This window comes from Patiria miniata, unplaced genomic scaffold (genome assembly GCF_015706575.1).
Source record: "Patiria miniata isolate m_02_andy unplaced genomic scaffold, ASM1570657v1 HiC_scaffold_9, whole genome shotgun sequence".
Lineage (NCBI taxonomy): Eukaryota > Metazoa > Echinodermata > Asteroidea > Valvatida > Asterinidae > Patiria > Patiria miniata.
Genome location: NW_024037076.1, coordinates 4,989,537 through 5,005,557, shown reverse-complemented (window position 1 = coordinate 5,005,557; position 16,021 = coordinate 4,989,537). Strand labels below are relative to the sequence as shown.

The 16,021-nt window shown below is 39.5% G+C and overlaps 1 protein-coding gene across 1 annotated transcript in view; it reads left to right on the top strand.

Moving 5' to 3' along the window:
- Positions 1–16,021, top strand: part of LOC119720073 (whirlin-like) — a 30,063-nt gene that overhangs the window by 8,756 nt on the left and 5,286 nt on the right. The window contains 9 exon segments of the mRNA XM_038189596.1: positions 931–1,230; positions 2,278–2,502; positions 4,175–4,270; positions 9,072–9,218; positions 10,274–10,363; positions 11,353–11,624; positions 13,403–13,414; positions 14,501–14,705; positions 15,547–15,624. Of these exon segments, the coding sequence (XP_038045524.1) occupies positions 931–1,230; positions 2,278–2,502; positions 4,175–4,270; positions 9,072–9,218; positions 10,274–10,363; positions 11,353–11,624; positions 13,403–13,414; positions 14,501–14,705; positions 15,547–15,624 (1,425 nt within the window).

Sequence of the window (16,021 nt, the reverse complement as noted above, 5' to 3'; positions counted from 1 at the left end):
GCTTGTCGAGAGGCTCTCCAACTACAACAGTGCAATTTGATTAGACACAGAAATGAAGGATGACAAACAGACAGACAGGCAAAATAACCAAGAAGCAAAACAAACAAATTTAAAACTAAATAAAAGACAAACAAGACTAATAGGAGACAAACACACAAAGCAAGAAATGCATTGGGGAAAAATAGACAAATCTAAGCACATAGAACATTACATAACTAACAAACAAACAACCAAACTAAAAATAACAAACAAACAAACAACCCAACACCCCAATAAACATACAAGAAAACGTTAAGCAAAAGGCAAATAGGAGAAGCAAAGACAAACAATAAACATGATTCAAGGCAGGATATTTGCACAAAAAAAGGACATAGAAAATAAAACTCACACAAAAAGCCAAAAACAAACATACACACATACTGAAATTCGTATTCTTGTGGAGACATTTCTTTGTTCTCATGTAGTAAAGTTTTCGAGTTTGAAAGTGAAGTTTGAAAATGCTCTTATTTTAACCAGAATTAATTTCCTAGGCTGAAATTTGGATATCCCTTTTCTAAAACTCTTCCATTTGCGACAGATCAACCCACCTTGGAAATTCCTAGTTTTTGAGTAAAATCCATATATCTATTTCGTGAAAATCTTGTGGAGACGTATTCATCTGTAGAAATTGCTCTGTGGAGACGTATACAATCTTTTGTTCCCTATTGTGTGCACATCTCCAGAGGGCACAGTGTATCAGATCACACAAACACCCAACAAACACAAACAACCCTAACCCCCCCCCCCCCCCCCCCCCCCTTTAAGTAAATAAAGGAGCAAAGACAAGCAAAAACAAACATACAAGGCTGGATAAATGCATAATTCACCAGTTGACATTCGACTCTAACCATGTCACCAGAATTTACAAATTCACTGTATTCTCATTCATAGGTTGGCGATCAGATCCTCGACGTCAACGGGGAGAACTTCTTAGACATCCACCACCAAGAGGCGGTCAACATCCTCAAGTCTTCCAAGCTGATGATGATGACCATCAAGGATGTCGGCAAGCTCCCGTACGCCCGCACCACCATCGACCGCACGCAGTGGATTACGGGGGACGGGGTGTCAGACCTGTCCGGTCAGGTGTCCAGACCCACGAGTGTGGTCAACGGTGGGGAAAGCGGTCCGGTGCACAACGGCACCAATGGAAATGCGTTCAATGGTGGTCAACTTAGTAGGAATGTATCCGTAAGTCATTGCTGATTAGTAAGGGAATAAATGTGTGTTTGGGAGGTATTAAACACTCAGTTTTAGACCAGTTGGAGTCTGGATGGGTGATAACTACCCTTGGCGAAGTTGACGGTAATTATTAGCATCCAGATTCCAACCGGTCTAAAACAGAGTGTTTAATGCCGACCAAGCACATATTCCCATTCATACCTTTTTCGGTAAAAAAACAAAACAAATCTTTTCGGTCAAAAAATCAAAACTTGTAAGTCAAAAACTTGACGTTGCCAACCATTTTACTTCATGTTTTATGAAACACCCCTGTGACTATTAAATGGAATGTCCCTCTACAGCTCCTTACCTTATAAGGACATTGGTGTACGCGTCGTGCGTACTGCACGATGTCGCACAAAATGCGGCTGGGCTGATGTAGTGTGAATTTCGGACTATGAAATACTGGTTTACTGGTATAGTATTGCGCATGCCTATGTAAGGAATGTGAACGTTCAACCAATGAAACGTTAAAAGGCACCAGATTTAAAGGAGTCCAAATTTCATGTGACACTGGAAAAGCGTTTAAGACCAGCCAGCCATGTCTTTATCATTCATTTAAGACTGGCCATGTGATGAGCTCTCGACCTATACGAAGGGGTAAACTGTCTGGTATTTATGAATGTTGATTAATAATATCATCATGACCCACATCAATCTTATCGTCATCATCATCATTCTCCTAATCCATCATGGGGGACGTTGAGCCGCCCAAACCAAGCGATCAGATGCAGACTGCTACAGCTGTTGTGCTCGTGTCTTGTGGTCAACTTCTAGATGGCGCACCCCGGTGTTGCAATTTTATAATGACCTACAATTCATGCCAAACTTTGTAATTTGTAATTTTTATTGACATGTTTATAAAACACAATTTTATATGTCAAATTCTTTGACTGCCAAATTTCTTGAAAAGGGCCAGTGCTTAAAATTACAAGTACCTTTAGTAATCTATTAGGAGTGACAAACGATATACGCCAAATTTTGTAATTTATGAGGTTCACTCTGTTTATTTGACAGGCGTCCAACTTCAGCAGGGGTATTGCCGGCACGCAAGTCATGTACAACTCCACGTTGGGCACAGGCACCCAGGCCTGGGGCATGATTGAGGACCAGGCCAGACACCTGCTGAACGAGAACGAGCGGGGGACGATGATGTATTACCTCGGGGAGTACCAGAACGGGACCATCAACGTGGACGCCCTGGTGATGGCTCTATTTGAGCTACTGAATACACATGCAAAGGTGGGCTTAAAGAGACAGGACACTAGTCTGGATTATGGTTAAGACTTTTAAACTACATTGTAGATCCAAGTTTTTTGCTGCGCCCCCCCCCCCTTCAAGATTTTCAAGCACCGTGTTTCTGAGACATTACAGCCTGCCTAAAAAAAATGGTACAATCGAAAATTATTTTTTTTCAATATTAAATCTCAACATAAGTAAGTCGTTTTGAAAGAAAAAAGACCAGGCTTTCCAATACTGTTTGTTTCATCTCATTTGCTTTTGTCAATCCAGAGATAACTCCAGTTTACTGCGGAACACAAAAATCGAGTTTGTTTCTTTTGCCAAGTTGCAATCTTTTGTGAGCTTCAAGACAGCATGGCACAGTACTCGAAACAACTCTGCCCATGCATAAAAGTGGCACAAAATCGATGTTGGTGTATCGCACTAAATTGATTATATCTCTGAATTGACAAAAGCAAATAAGATCAAACAAACACTATTGGAAAGCCCAGTCTTTGTTCTTTAATATTATGCCAAGTAAGAATGACTTATTTTGAAATTTCATATTTAACCAAATTTTTTTTCTGATTGTACCATTTTTTTTTGAGACAGGCTGTATATCCACTTTATTATTTGATAGTGTACACAAATTGAGCGGCTCAGAGTGGAATGTGAGGAATATACTCGCAAGGAAATATCTGGACTTCGCCGAGCGAAATGGAAAAGTCCAGATTTTACCGAGCAATAATATTCCTCCCATTTCACAATGTAAAGCCACTCAATTTGTTTTATATAACTGACATATAGATCCTTGATTTGTTGATTTACAGTTGAAATGAACTTCTGTTTCTATACAAAATTGGTGGGAAATGTATTTCTCTCTTCCAAACCACACCTAAATGTTTGAACCCAACTCTGTACTCCCACTGGCTCTTGGGGACAATACGCGCTGCGCTCAACGTGCACACACCACAGTGCATTTGCACTGCGCCATGAAACAAGGATGATCCTAACTGTTGAATAGTAAATCGCATTCACCATGGGCGAGTGGGACTTTTTGTGCCCCGGCGTGAATGGGAGCAATAATGAATGTCACGTGATGTGAGTTCCACCAATCAAATGGGAAGGATCTGTACGTCAGTTATACATGTATAATGAATCTCATTGTAGAAACTGCTAGGAAGGGGCCTACATTGTAAAAGGGGCTGTTCACTGTACATTGTACATGTGTCTGTAAGAAAAAGTGTGCAAGGGTCGAATGACACCTCACCCCCACCCAACCACCACCACCACCCCACCCCCTGCCACCACCCCACCCCCTGCCACCACCCCACCCCACCCCCCCCCCCCCCCCCAAAAAAAATCTGCAGCCAGCTGAAAATGTTTAGGACAGTTTTTGCCCCCTGCATACAAACACTGGCAGGTTTTTCAAAATAAATTTGGAATTGCCCTTCAGCATCTTTCTTTTCCACATCTGGAGAACGGATCAAATGGACGTACACCTTTGCCAATCCTGTGAAGTATTTTTAAAATGATTACCCAGATCACTAATACTGGATACAATTCAGACAATACTTCAACACTGAAAACCTGTGTATAGAATCTGGAGATGAACACATCTATGTTTTGGATATTATTTCTCATTGTTTTGTCTTTTTTATCTATTTATTGTTTTTTTTTTTTTTTTTTGCAGTTTTCATTGTTTTCTGAGATCCGTAGCTTTGTGTTTCCCCGGGATATCGACCAGTTTGATTCATTGGTGCTCAAGAGAGAGGTCGAGTCTATGAAGGTGAGTTTTTAGTTGTACAAATCCCTTGTTTTGAGTAATATGCTCAATCTTGGCTCAAAGTGAAGTGTGAAACACTAAATGATCCACTCACAGGCCTTGAATTTGGTCAGTTTTAGGGCAATGCCACATTGGCCTTGAATGAAGTAAAATTATAGAGGGCACAAAGGCCAGTAGGTAGGGCACCAAGGTCACATAATAACTGCAGATGGGCCACGGAGGCTGCCTAAATGCGACTGTATCGGCGATCGTGTAGTGTAGGGCCCCTCTTTAGTGTCGATCAAATTAGAGTCGAGGGTGTTTTTAACCATTAAACAATTACCTTTTCAGCCTAAAGCAGCTTTCTCTCAATTCAAATGACATATTTTTAAAAAAAATTTGAACAGTTTCTTTAGGTAGAAATTACTAATTTTGTACGCTGTTTTATGGTTGTGTGGTGCCGTGGGAGCGCCATATTTACGTTGTGTTTTGTCGTCCCGGTCATTTTACCCCCAAATTTCCCTCAAGAATTAAAACCCTGCCCATGACCTACCTGCATGTTCTTAATGTCGCCAACTAGTGGAATTTGTTTTCTTATTAATGGAAGCCGGGCCGGTAAACACGATCAGCATTATATCTTTTGACAAAACAAACTTTCAAATTGACTTCTATTTTCTAGCGTTATCTTAAGTTATGAGCTACAATGAAACATGATCATATTATTAAATTGAAGTACCGGTACCGTACATGGACGTACACATGTACGGGGCGCTGTGGTCCAATGGTTACGGTGTTCGACTCGTGTGCCATGGTGCATGGGTTCGAATTCTGACCGTGGGAACATGGTGCTTGTGCTCTTGAGCAAGGCACTTTACCATTATTGCTTCGTCCTTCGGATGGGACGTAAAGCCGTAGGTCCCGTGTCTTGTGTAATGCACGTTAAAGAACCCAGTAACACTATTCGCTAAGAGAAGGGGTTTGCCCCGGTGTTTCTGGCAGTGGCTGCAATGTGCGCCGCAGCACCTTGTAAACCATTATAAGGTGCTACATAATGGGTCTCATATTTCTCATAAACTTTATTTACCTTTCTTTAATAATTGACATATTTCCAGCGCCTTGAGTACCTAATTGTTGGTAGATACGTGCGCTATATAAGACTCCGTTATTATTATTATTATTATTATTATGTAGCATAACCCACAAATTATTTTTGAAACTATTCAGGAGGTTAAGCATTCAGCTACTAGCAAAACATATTTCAGTTTTCACTTGGTACACAATTGATGAAATATGAACACATGGTTGTACTAGACCGACCTTACAGATGATATTCAGAATATTTAATAATCATACATGAGACTGTATGAGAATAGCCGTCAGTGCCTGAGGGCTATTGTTCTTGACCAGCTGTTGCCAATCCGATTACCTTGCGCCAGTATTTGTTTGCCACTGTGACCTTTCAATGCTTTTGTACTGTTCTTTTTATTTATTTTATAAGTCCCTACTCCCTAGTCAGTGTAGTGATGTCAGTGCAGGTGGTTTTGCGTAATTGGGTTGCGATGATGAAGCCCCTAATTTTGGCCATAAATACTTGGCCATTAGGCTATTTATGTATTATGGATTGAACTAACACATGCACCTATTGAAACAGCTGTGAATCCACTTTCCACAGCCAAGTGATTTGTATGCCCCCAACCACCCCAACCCACCTTGCAGCAACCCGGGTCCCTCGTCCTACCAGCCATATGCACCCCACTGCCCCACCTCCACCCCCCATGTACCATGTAGGTGTATCATGTGATATTGCATGTGACAGTTTCATAGGCCATCAGCCTGGGGTTTGGCCAATATCAAATCAGTGCATAAATGATTATAGTGCGCATGCGCAAGGTATACCGCCCCTAGAGTGGTAACAAGCATTTTGATGGACAGTTTGAAAAAAAGGGTGATAACACCCAAAAAGCTGCCACCGCTGCAATGCTATCACATATTTTCCAACTCTGGAGGTGTAGGCCCCTATACCTTGCCAAAAATCGCTATGACGATTATTCCCCTCATTTGATACCCCGGTGGCCAAAATTTTGGACCGAGGCTGATGGCCTATCAGAGGTGACCATGCAGTCATGCTTATTCAAACTAGCCTGTCTGATGGGAAAATGCAGTGAACATGAAATTGAGTTAAATTCAATGGAATATAAAAATTACATTTGTATAGTGCATGTGATTTTTCTGAATTATTTTGCATTTGTTATGATGTTTGGGTGAAATGTCCATTGTTAGAAGTTGAGAAATATGTTTATGTGACCTTCAACATATGTACCACATGTTTGGGAATGTTATGACTAGAACAATTATTGTTGCTACAAATACCGGTACCTAGGTATATGTACCGTATGTTCCTTCATATCCAAAAAGTAGATGATTATTATTATTATTATTATTTATTCAGCCAAGATTTCATACAACAAAAAACAATACAGAGAATATGACAATGAACCTTTACAGAACAAAACTAGTGGACAGGTATAAAAAGATAAAAACAGGAACAAGACAAACCCAAATTAAGATGGCCAGGATTAATAAAGTGTACTTAAACAATGTGACTCGGAAGCCTACTAATCCAATCTTAAAAGGGGACACTGATATGATAAATATACATGTACAAATCATATAAAAACTCTCTAAATAGAACACAAATTAAATATGGACAAGTGTGAATAAGTATAGTATAGCTTGTCTAAAATGTATAATTTTTTTGTAAAATTACAACCAAAGTTTTGCTACCTGTAGCTTTAAAGAAAAGACACCCATCTCTCACCAAAAAAGGGTAATTACAGGTATTTTGTGACAGTTAATTTGCTCAGACTTTTAACTTTGCCAACTTTTGACAGAAATACGTCAGACATGTACACACTACCTGTGCATACACATTCTTAGGAAAACCACAAACATGACAAACTGCAAATACCGGTCGTGTACATGTACATGCAGGATTTATTTACACAACCTGAACCCAATGTCAAATTGCCTTGGCAAAAACATGTGTCATATTTCCAGACTTTATCAGCGTGAACAGTGGTTACCTTTCTTGACCTGATGACCCTTCCACTTGTAAGATCTAAGTACGGTACATGTACATGAAGTACTGTACATTTGTTAATGCTTGTGGGCACATATCGTCGGAGTTTTCGGGAAGAGACAATTTTGGCAAAAATCAATATATCTTCGAAATTCTTTTTTTTGGGCCAAAATCGATTAAGTGTATTGCAACGGACATCTTGGCGAATTTATTTTGTCAAAATCAGATGAAATTATTGAGATCATGAGAATCAATAAAGGGAAAATTTCACCCAAGTCGTATTTTCAGTTTTCACGAAGAGACAATTGTAGCAAAAATGCACGTTGTTCTATGGGGACAAAATAACGCACGTGTGCGATTTTGAGTTTTCACAAAGAGACAATTTTCGAGCGCGCGCAAGCAAAACGACGCGTGCGGGCAAACGAAGTGCGTGTGGGATTTTGAGTTTTCACGAAGAGACAATTTGTGCGTGTTTGGATAGCGGAGAGTTGAGTTTTCACGAAGAGACAATTGGATCATTGCCAATTTTCCCGGCAAAACCAATCGCCTGTGGAATTTTGAGTTTTCATGAAGAGACAAATGACTATGAACGTTCATTGCTCCGCAATTAATTGGTCTAATTGACTCGCAATTGATACAATGTGTAAGTGAGAGATTTCAGCTTACTATCGGTATAAAAAAATAATCAACATGTCCTCTAAAAGTAGGCGAAATCTTCAGTTTAAAAGGATTCAACTTTAAAGTCGATTTTCTCAAAATTATGTTTCAACGCCCCTTGGCCACAATTCTTTCTTCGTGAAAACTCTGACGATATGTTCAAAATAACTGTATTATTTCATTTGCATGTTCGTGTATTGTGAGGGCCTATTTCTGGATCTGAAATGTGGACTGCAAATAAAAGGACATTTAAAAAATCATGCATTTTTTTCTCTTTTTTTCTTTAACTTGATACTTTACAGATACATTTATGTTTTTTTAGTGATTGCTGTAATGTTAAACAACTCTATTTGTATTACAAAGGTTTTTCTTTCATACTCAACAAACAGTAAAATTTGTTAAAATGTATTTATAAATTTTAATGCCAATGAAGATTGTGTTTTACTTTTGTTCACATTAAATGTACATATATACTGTATGTCAAACGTTTTACAATGTATGTAGGCTTTCCACTGTGCATGTTTGGCCAGACAGTATATTTTGAACTTTATCAAAATGATCTACATGTTCCACGCATGTTCTTCTTTGAGAAGTTAATACCGGTATAGGCCTACAGTTCAAAGTTTTGCTTTTTAAAATACACTTTCTTGAATGATATTAGTCTTGATTGCAGAGACTTTCAAGCTTTTGCTGTTCTTGTAATGGGCTCTCCTGATCAGGGCCCAATTCATAGTGCTGCTTAACAGCGGACTTTGTGCTTAACTAGCCTCCATCTATTTCATAGGGACTGTTAAGCAGTAAGCACAGCAAAAGCATGCTTAACCCCAGAAGAAAACTTTGCTTAAATCAGTGACGTGACAATAGAAATCTCCATGCGCGCGCAACCGTTAGCACGTTCACGGCATGAAATAGTGCTTAAGCAGCAGCATGACTTTCTGCTATAGTAAGCACAACTTTTCTGCTTACTGTTAAGCAGTGCTATGAAATTGGGCCCAGGCCACATGGATCCTATTACTAATTTTAATGTAATTTTTTAATCATATTTTCTTTTAACGATAATTACTTATATATTTTCTCTAACCATATTAGGCCAGACAACGAGGTCACTTTATGAATGAGAGGGAGAGTTTATTTGGGGACACGTTCTCAAGCAGTAGTCATTACTCATCCAGCTCCATCGACTCTCGGCCGATCACACCACCACACGTGCCTGCCCAGTTGCCGCCCTTTGTCAAGGTAAGTTTGTGTGCAGTTTGTAGGTGTGCAGAGAGCATAAGCAATACATTTCACTGGCAGTTGTTGGAGGAAAAAACCTGATAATGTGGATTTTTCCCATGTATGTAAATATTGGAGTTTAGTAGAATCATGGACATGATTAAATGGTGTCATGAATGGTGCACTTGTCTTTTGGACTTTTTCCTGGACTTTCTCAAGTAAAAAGTGGATTTGTTAGTTGACGAATCCATTACTGTAACCGTGATTCAGCCTGTTTAATTTTGTGAAAACACTGAAAGTTTTTCTCATCGTCAAATTTTGTTTGGATCTAAAATAAAACAGGAGGCAGTGTCTGGAAATCGAGCATGAAGTGTATTGTAGTTTGTACATATACCTACGTGTACATGTACAAGTTTGATCATTGGCTTATCACTGCCATGTACTGATACAACAACAAATCACCAAAGAAAAGAATATTTACGACAGCGAAATATCCAAAATTCTGGCAATTTTTGGTACTGAAATAGCTGTAACATTGAGGTTTCTGCCTGAAATGACATCACACTTTTGCTCAGGAATATGGACATTTCCATTAGCTAAAAAAAAAAGCACCAAAATATTCTTGAAAATGGCAAAACGAAAATTGAAAATAAGGTTAATTGGGGCACAAAGGTACATTTTCAAGGATTGCATTAAAACAATTACATTGCATGGGCCCTTTAAATTGATTCAGAGAAATGATCCAAAAGTCCTAGTCTCTATTCTATGACTCATATGTTACTAGATGATGATTTGAAAAAAGTTTCAGGTTTTCTCGTTGAGCTCTTAACAAAATAGTCTGATTTGTACGTGATTCTCGAATTGTCCAAGCCTAATCTTTAGGTCGGTTCATACTTCACATGAAGTCTTCATGAAATTTGCTTCGCTTTTGTTTTTGCATTATGAACCGACCTTAATACATGTATGCATTCATGTGATGTTAGTAGTCTAGTCAGATTTCAGCCCTCAATACAATTCCCTGCGAGTCAAAAAGTTGAATTCAAACATTGCTGGCATGTTGTTGTTGACCTCTACAGACGACCTCTGACCCTGATGATTGGCCTCATGGCTTTGACCTCAGACAGATCAATGAAGACGCCAGTGGGCTTCCAGACTTCTCACTACCAGTAAGCAGCGTAGGAAAATAGGGGAAATTCCCCTGGGAAAAAAATTGGGAAATGTAACGGAAAAGGAGGATGATATTGAAATTAGAAAACAAGCTATGAAAAAAACAAACAGGAAAACTGCTATGGAAAAAGTAGGAGAACCACTGTGGAGAAATAACACTGGGCTGACCCTTCCCTGCAGATACAGCACGATTAGTTTCTTACATCAGGGTTTGCAAAATGTGTTGTTTTTTGCCATTTCTTTTAAAGTTCTCATGCAAACCAAATTGAAAATTGTAGAAATTCAAGACTTCTGGAACAAACTTGGCATTCCTTTCATTTGCAAGGCTTGTTTTTGAGGATTGTGCTGCTCAAAATATAACAGTTGTGTGGTGTTAATCATATTTTTATTCCACAACTAGAATTATATTAAGCAGTGTTGAGGACCGGTATGCACTTGTGATGAAATGAAACCAAGGATTCCTCAAAAGCGCCCTAGGCACTGTAGCTCGCAAGCCTGAAGAAACCTGAAGAGAAAACACAATGAGAAGAAATTACAGTTTTGGAGCTGGGTGGAAAACCCCAGAAGAATATTCTGGAGAAACCCACGGAATCAGGCAGGGACTGAAAACCCAATCCACATATTGGCCCAGGCGGGATTCGAACCCGGGTCACAGCGGTCAAAGGCAAGGAAAGTACCGCTACATGAACCTGACTCCCTGACCTGATTCACAATTTAGTCATTGCATGACCATCACAAAGCAATCACAAGTTATTCAATCCTCCACTGACATGTAAAAGCTATTCCAATGAACTGTGACATCCCTTTGTTATCATGTTTATCGTTCTTCGCCTGTTGCTTGTTCTTAGTCTTGTTGACTTGTGATTACTTGTGATCGCACTTGTGATGTACCTGTGATCCATCATAAGTATCTTGACCATTTAAGGATGTTAAAAGAATAATAGCATCGAATAAATGTGCATACATTTACACTGTTGTTTGTACGCAGGACTTTGCAATAGAATCCACCCCACCCACTTTGATCCGACCCTCGTCAAGTCATCAAAAGTCGTCAAGAATCACCCCTTCAAAATCGATACTGCAGTCCAGTCAGAAAACCATCACTGTGGACGTGCATCACCACGAGGATCCTCCCAAAAGCCAGGCAGGTAAAAATGGCTCGGAGGGGATATATGGCGGGTCTGTGAAGAGTCCGAGCGAGGACAGCGGCGTCGATGTGCAGCTGAATGGGAGCAGAGCCAGTCGGAGAAATGGCGACCGGTGAGTTTTGTCATGAATGTCACCAGTCTTAGTCCAAGCCTGGATTGGGAATTTGTTGCACTAATGTGGCCAGAATTAATCCCTGGCAGGTGTGGTAGAGTGGTCATGTCGGTGGAGGGCGCTCTCAACAAGATGAATCACAGAGATGCCAACATTTACGATTTAAGGCGTAATTTCAACGATTTAGTCACCCCGATTAAGGTTGTACGATCCTCATATGATTTTCTATGATTTTCCAAGATTTTACTTGAATAAAATACTGTGTGCGCGTAGTGTCTTGACTCCTGTTTTCGCATAGCGCGTATAAATAAAATGAGAATTTGGTATCAGACTATTGGGTGTGATTTTTATAGCGCATAAAAGAGCGCCGACATGTAGTGTGTACACAAAAAGGACATCACCCAAAGTAAATGAGCCCAATTGGGCGTAAAAAATAATAGTCCGGTTTTCCAAGTTTATTCGTAGGCAATATGTGGAAGTACATGAAGGTTGGCAACCAATATGGAAATTTAAATTGTCCCAAAGTTATGGGCACGTTATGCGGTAGATTGAACCGCGTGCTCTATGGTACAATTCATGGAAATTACAACGGACGCATTTCTCTGTGGCAATGAAACCTATAGTTTTTAATTTGGCGATGGCTTCATTTCACCAGAAGTTTAAAAATGAGTACAGCAAAAACTGGGTCTTTGTTGTAAAATCTGTTCGTGGGGAAAAATATTCCCTCTGCAACATATGTCGCTGTGACATCAACATCGCTCACGGTGGATCATACAACATAGAAAAACATAGTAATATGCAAAAACATGTTGACACTTCAAAGGCTGTCTCATCAAACTAGCGGATGATTTTTCAGCAGGTTTAATGTTATGTAGGGAATCGAATTTCTTGTTTTCAGCAGGTGTCTGATCTGCTGATGGAAAATTACTCTTTTTCAATTTTGAATGTTGGCATCTCTGGAATCATATCAAGTCTTGGGAACTTGCACTGGACCCAAGCATACCTTTTATGTGCATTGGTATTTCAAGTTTTCTTCGCATTGTGGAAGTTTTTGCCTTTTTTTCACATCCCATCCCACCCCATGTATGGTAGATTCCTGCTTTCTAATCCTGCATATACCCCCTTGTAATTTAGTGTATTTAGAATCATTGCAAAAATGTACTTGTAGCTTTTCATTGCCATTACTTCTAGGATATCGCCAGAGATAAATTTCAAGGCCCCTGCGATTAAAGATGTTACAGTTACTTCGGCTTTATAAGGCCATTTGGGGAAGAAAAATTTCCTTTTTTAGAATATTTTAAATGCCTTGAGTGCAATTTCGACGTGTACATGCATTTTATTAATTTTTGTACATGTACATTCATCTTATTAATTTTGAATTGTAAAACTCTAAAGCCACGTCTGAATTTAATACTTGGCCACAGCGTGCTATAGCACACGATTTAGAAGCGGCTGAAGTGACTTCTCATAGACATGCGTATTACTGCTGACCATACCCCGGTACCCAAGACATTTGTACACCACCGTCAAGGCATACTGTACTTGAATATAATTGTGCCCCAAAATAAGATGGTTTGAAAATAATTCCCTCTATGCATTGTACAAACTTTGTACAAAGTTTAGATGACTCTGCTTTGGTTGTGGTAATGCTAACCCATATTTTTTATTTTCCTTTGCCTGTTCATATCCTTCCCTGGCTTGTCTGTCTGCATGGTCCCCCATCCTGCTATACCAACCACCCTGCATCAACCTGCTTCATTAATGGCATATACATGTAGCTACAAGAAAAGGTACTTCATTCGTAAAGGGTTCAGAGCCCGATTTTATTCATCGTACATGTACTTGTAGTTTAGTCTTGACCCAAGACTGGACATCATTTATGTGTGTCTAATAAATGCCGGTTCACATTTCTTTATTAGGCAAACCGCAAGCTTACATTTTTTTTCTATATTTGGCATCTGCAACCCCCTCAAGAAAAAAAAAAGAAGGCTTTATTTTGGGTAGATTATATGCACACAAACAGATCCACCCGTACGTACATTATGCATTTGGAATGGGGTGGGAACCAGTCTACATGGACATGTACCCTCAGAGATGTGAATCATTGTTGGACCACAGTTAACTCAAATTGAAAGATGATTATTCCATCAGAAAATGTGTGCTGATATTTGGCCTTGATGTCTCATTCAAAAGTGGATAGATTTTGTATTGTTGAAATTTTTTATCAAAAGAAATATATTTTTCATGGTCAAACTTGAAAATCTCACAGTGAGTACATCTAAACGCATGTCAGTGTTTATTTAGCCGGCACCGGCCAAATTTAAAGTAAACGATATTTTGCTGACTAAGCACTGAACATGTGCGGTGACTTTTTTGGGGACTTAGAAATGTTTACCTTGAACAAATTTAGTCTGGTTCTGTGCCAACTTCTTGTTGTGACTTTGTATTCACGAGGTGGGAATCAGACCATTTTACAATTTCAAACTTTATTTCCCTTTTAAAACATCCTCCAGAGCCACAAATCACAAAAGAAAATGTAATACTCTGTAATTAAATGTTGGAGTCAATTTAAAAAGAGAAAAGAACAATATTCTAAATTTTTTGGGATGGGGAAAAAAAAATTGAAAATGTCGCCAGCAGGGCTGGGATTTGAACCAGGGATTTCTCACTCACGAACTACATGTACATGTATATGCCCTTATCCACTAGGCCATCGGGTGCTGCACAACGGTGGAGGTAATTTAATACCTTTTATAACGCGCTGAACAATCTTGCAGGCAAAATATCGTTTACTGAAAGAAAGCCAGCTAAACTAACCGGCTAAATACACACTTCCAAAATGTATGGCTAATATCTTCTCATGCCTTCCCTTGCAGTGTGACGATATCTCCCATCCCGCCCGTCACCATCCACAGTCCCGCTAGCCTGAGTGACATGGAGAGTCCCATGTCCTCCCTGGGTAGCCCCCGGTCAGCAAGCAGTCCGGAGCCCCCAGTCGTCAGGCAGGGTAGGCCCCGCAGATCGCTCTCTAGGAGGCTGAGTCTGGATAGTCTGTCAACGGAAGGCTCGTCTATAGCTGCCGTGAGTTTTTATTCATTATTAAACCCTTGTAGTCCTGCACTTCACAACTGTTCCAAGTTTTGCAAAACTACTTTTGCCCGTAGAATTAGCACTTGCACTTCTGAGGTAATCTTCTGTGGAGTATGGATAACACTTCATGGCATGCACAATTCGTTTGTGTGGTTAAGCTCAGGGCGTTGCCAGCAGGTAGATTCAGTCATACTTCACTACTCTCCACAAGTGCTGTTTTTTGTTCAGTGACTATCTGTGTGACACAGTATACTATAATGCTTCATATCCCGTCACCTGAAACTGACCTGCAGGTCTTTAAAAGGTTTTAAATAATTACTGCTCTGAATATATTGACTTCCCACCAGGAAGGTTTCCCGGAGGCTTGGAAATGTTTGACCATGTTTGCAAACTTCTCTGGGCAGTTGGTTGAAAATAGGTTTTAAAACACTTTTTGACAAAAGATATGCTCGTCTCTAAAGTTTGAGACTTCACAGAGGTGAAAGCAGATAATTAACCTGTTAAAGGTGTGGGTTATGCATTTCTTGAACTGATAAACACGTCTACAAATCATCAAGAAAGGGTTCCTGGCATTGACAAAAGACGTCACATTTCGACTTTTTGAAGCTGTTGTAATAAGGCAATTTTAGAGAGACTAAAAGGACAGCTGGTAACAAATTTAAATATTTGTTAAAAAAAAATTACAGCATGAAAATCTGTCACAAATATTATTCTGTATTAAAGAAACATGTATAAACACGTTGTCAAAGCAACTGTTGTGCAAGTATAGCAACTGTAATACAGGATTGTGTATTTCGTGTTATTTTTTGGTTGTATTACATATGATTTGCAGTTGGGAGAGTCTCCAAGGAAGCTGAGTGGTAGCAGCAGCGAGTACAGCATCCCAAGAAGAATCAGTGATCCTACACACGTAAGCAACTTTCTTATCTAATGGTGTTCACCCTTCACCTTCATATTTTCATAAGCACTGTACAGGGTGGTTTTAAAAAAAAGGATACCCACTTTTGACAGCAATTTTCACCTACTTACCGTAATTTTCGGAATATAAGCCGCGGCTTATACGTTGAATTTGCCCATGAAAATGTTTACTGCGGCTTATACACAGGGCGGCTTATACGCCGAGACTTGAAGAATAAAAATGACATTTACATGTGTATTTAATGTACTGGTACAAGAAGAGATGTGTTGCTAAAATAATTATCAATTAAGAAAGTCATTAACAAACCGAAAGCACGGAATCAAAGCACGTCCCACAAAAAGATACCGAGCGGTAAAAAGTACGGCTAGTGAAAGCTGTCCCTTGGACA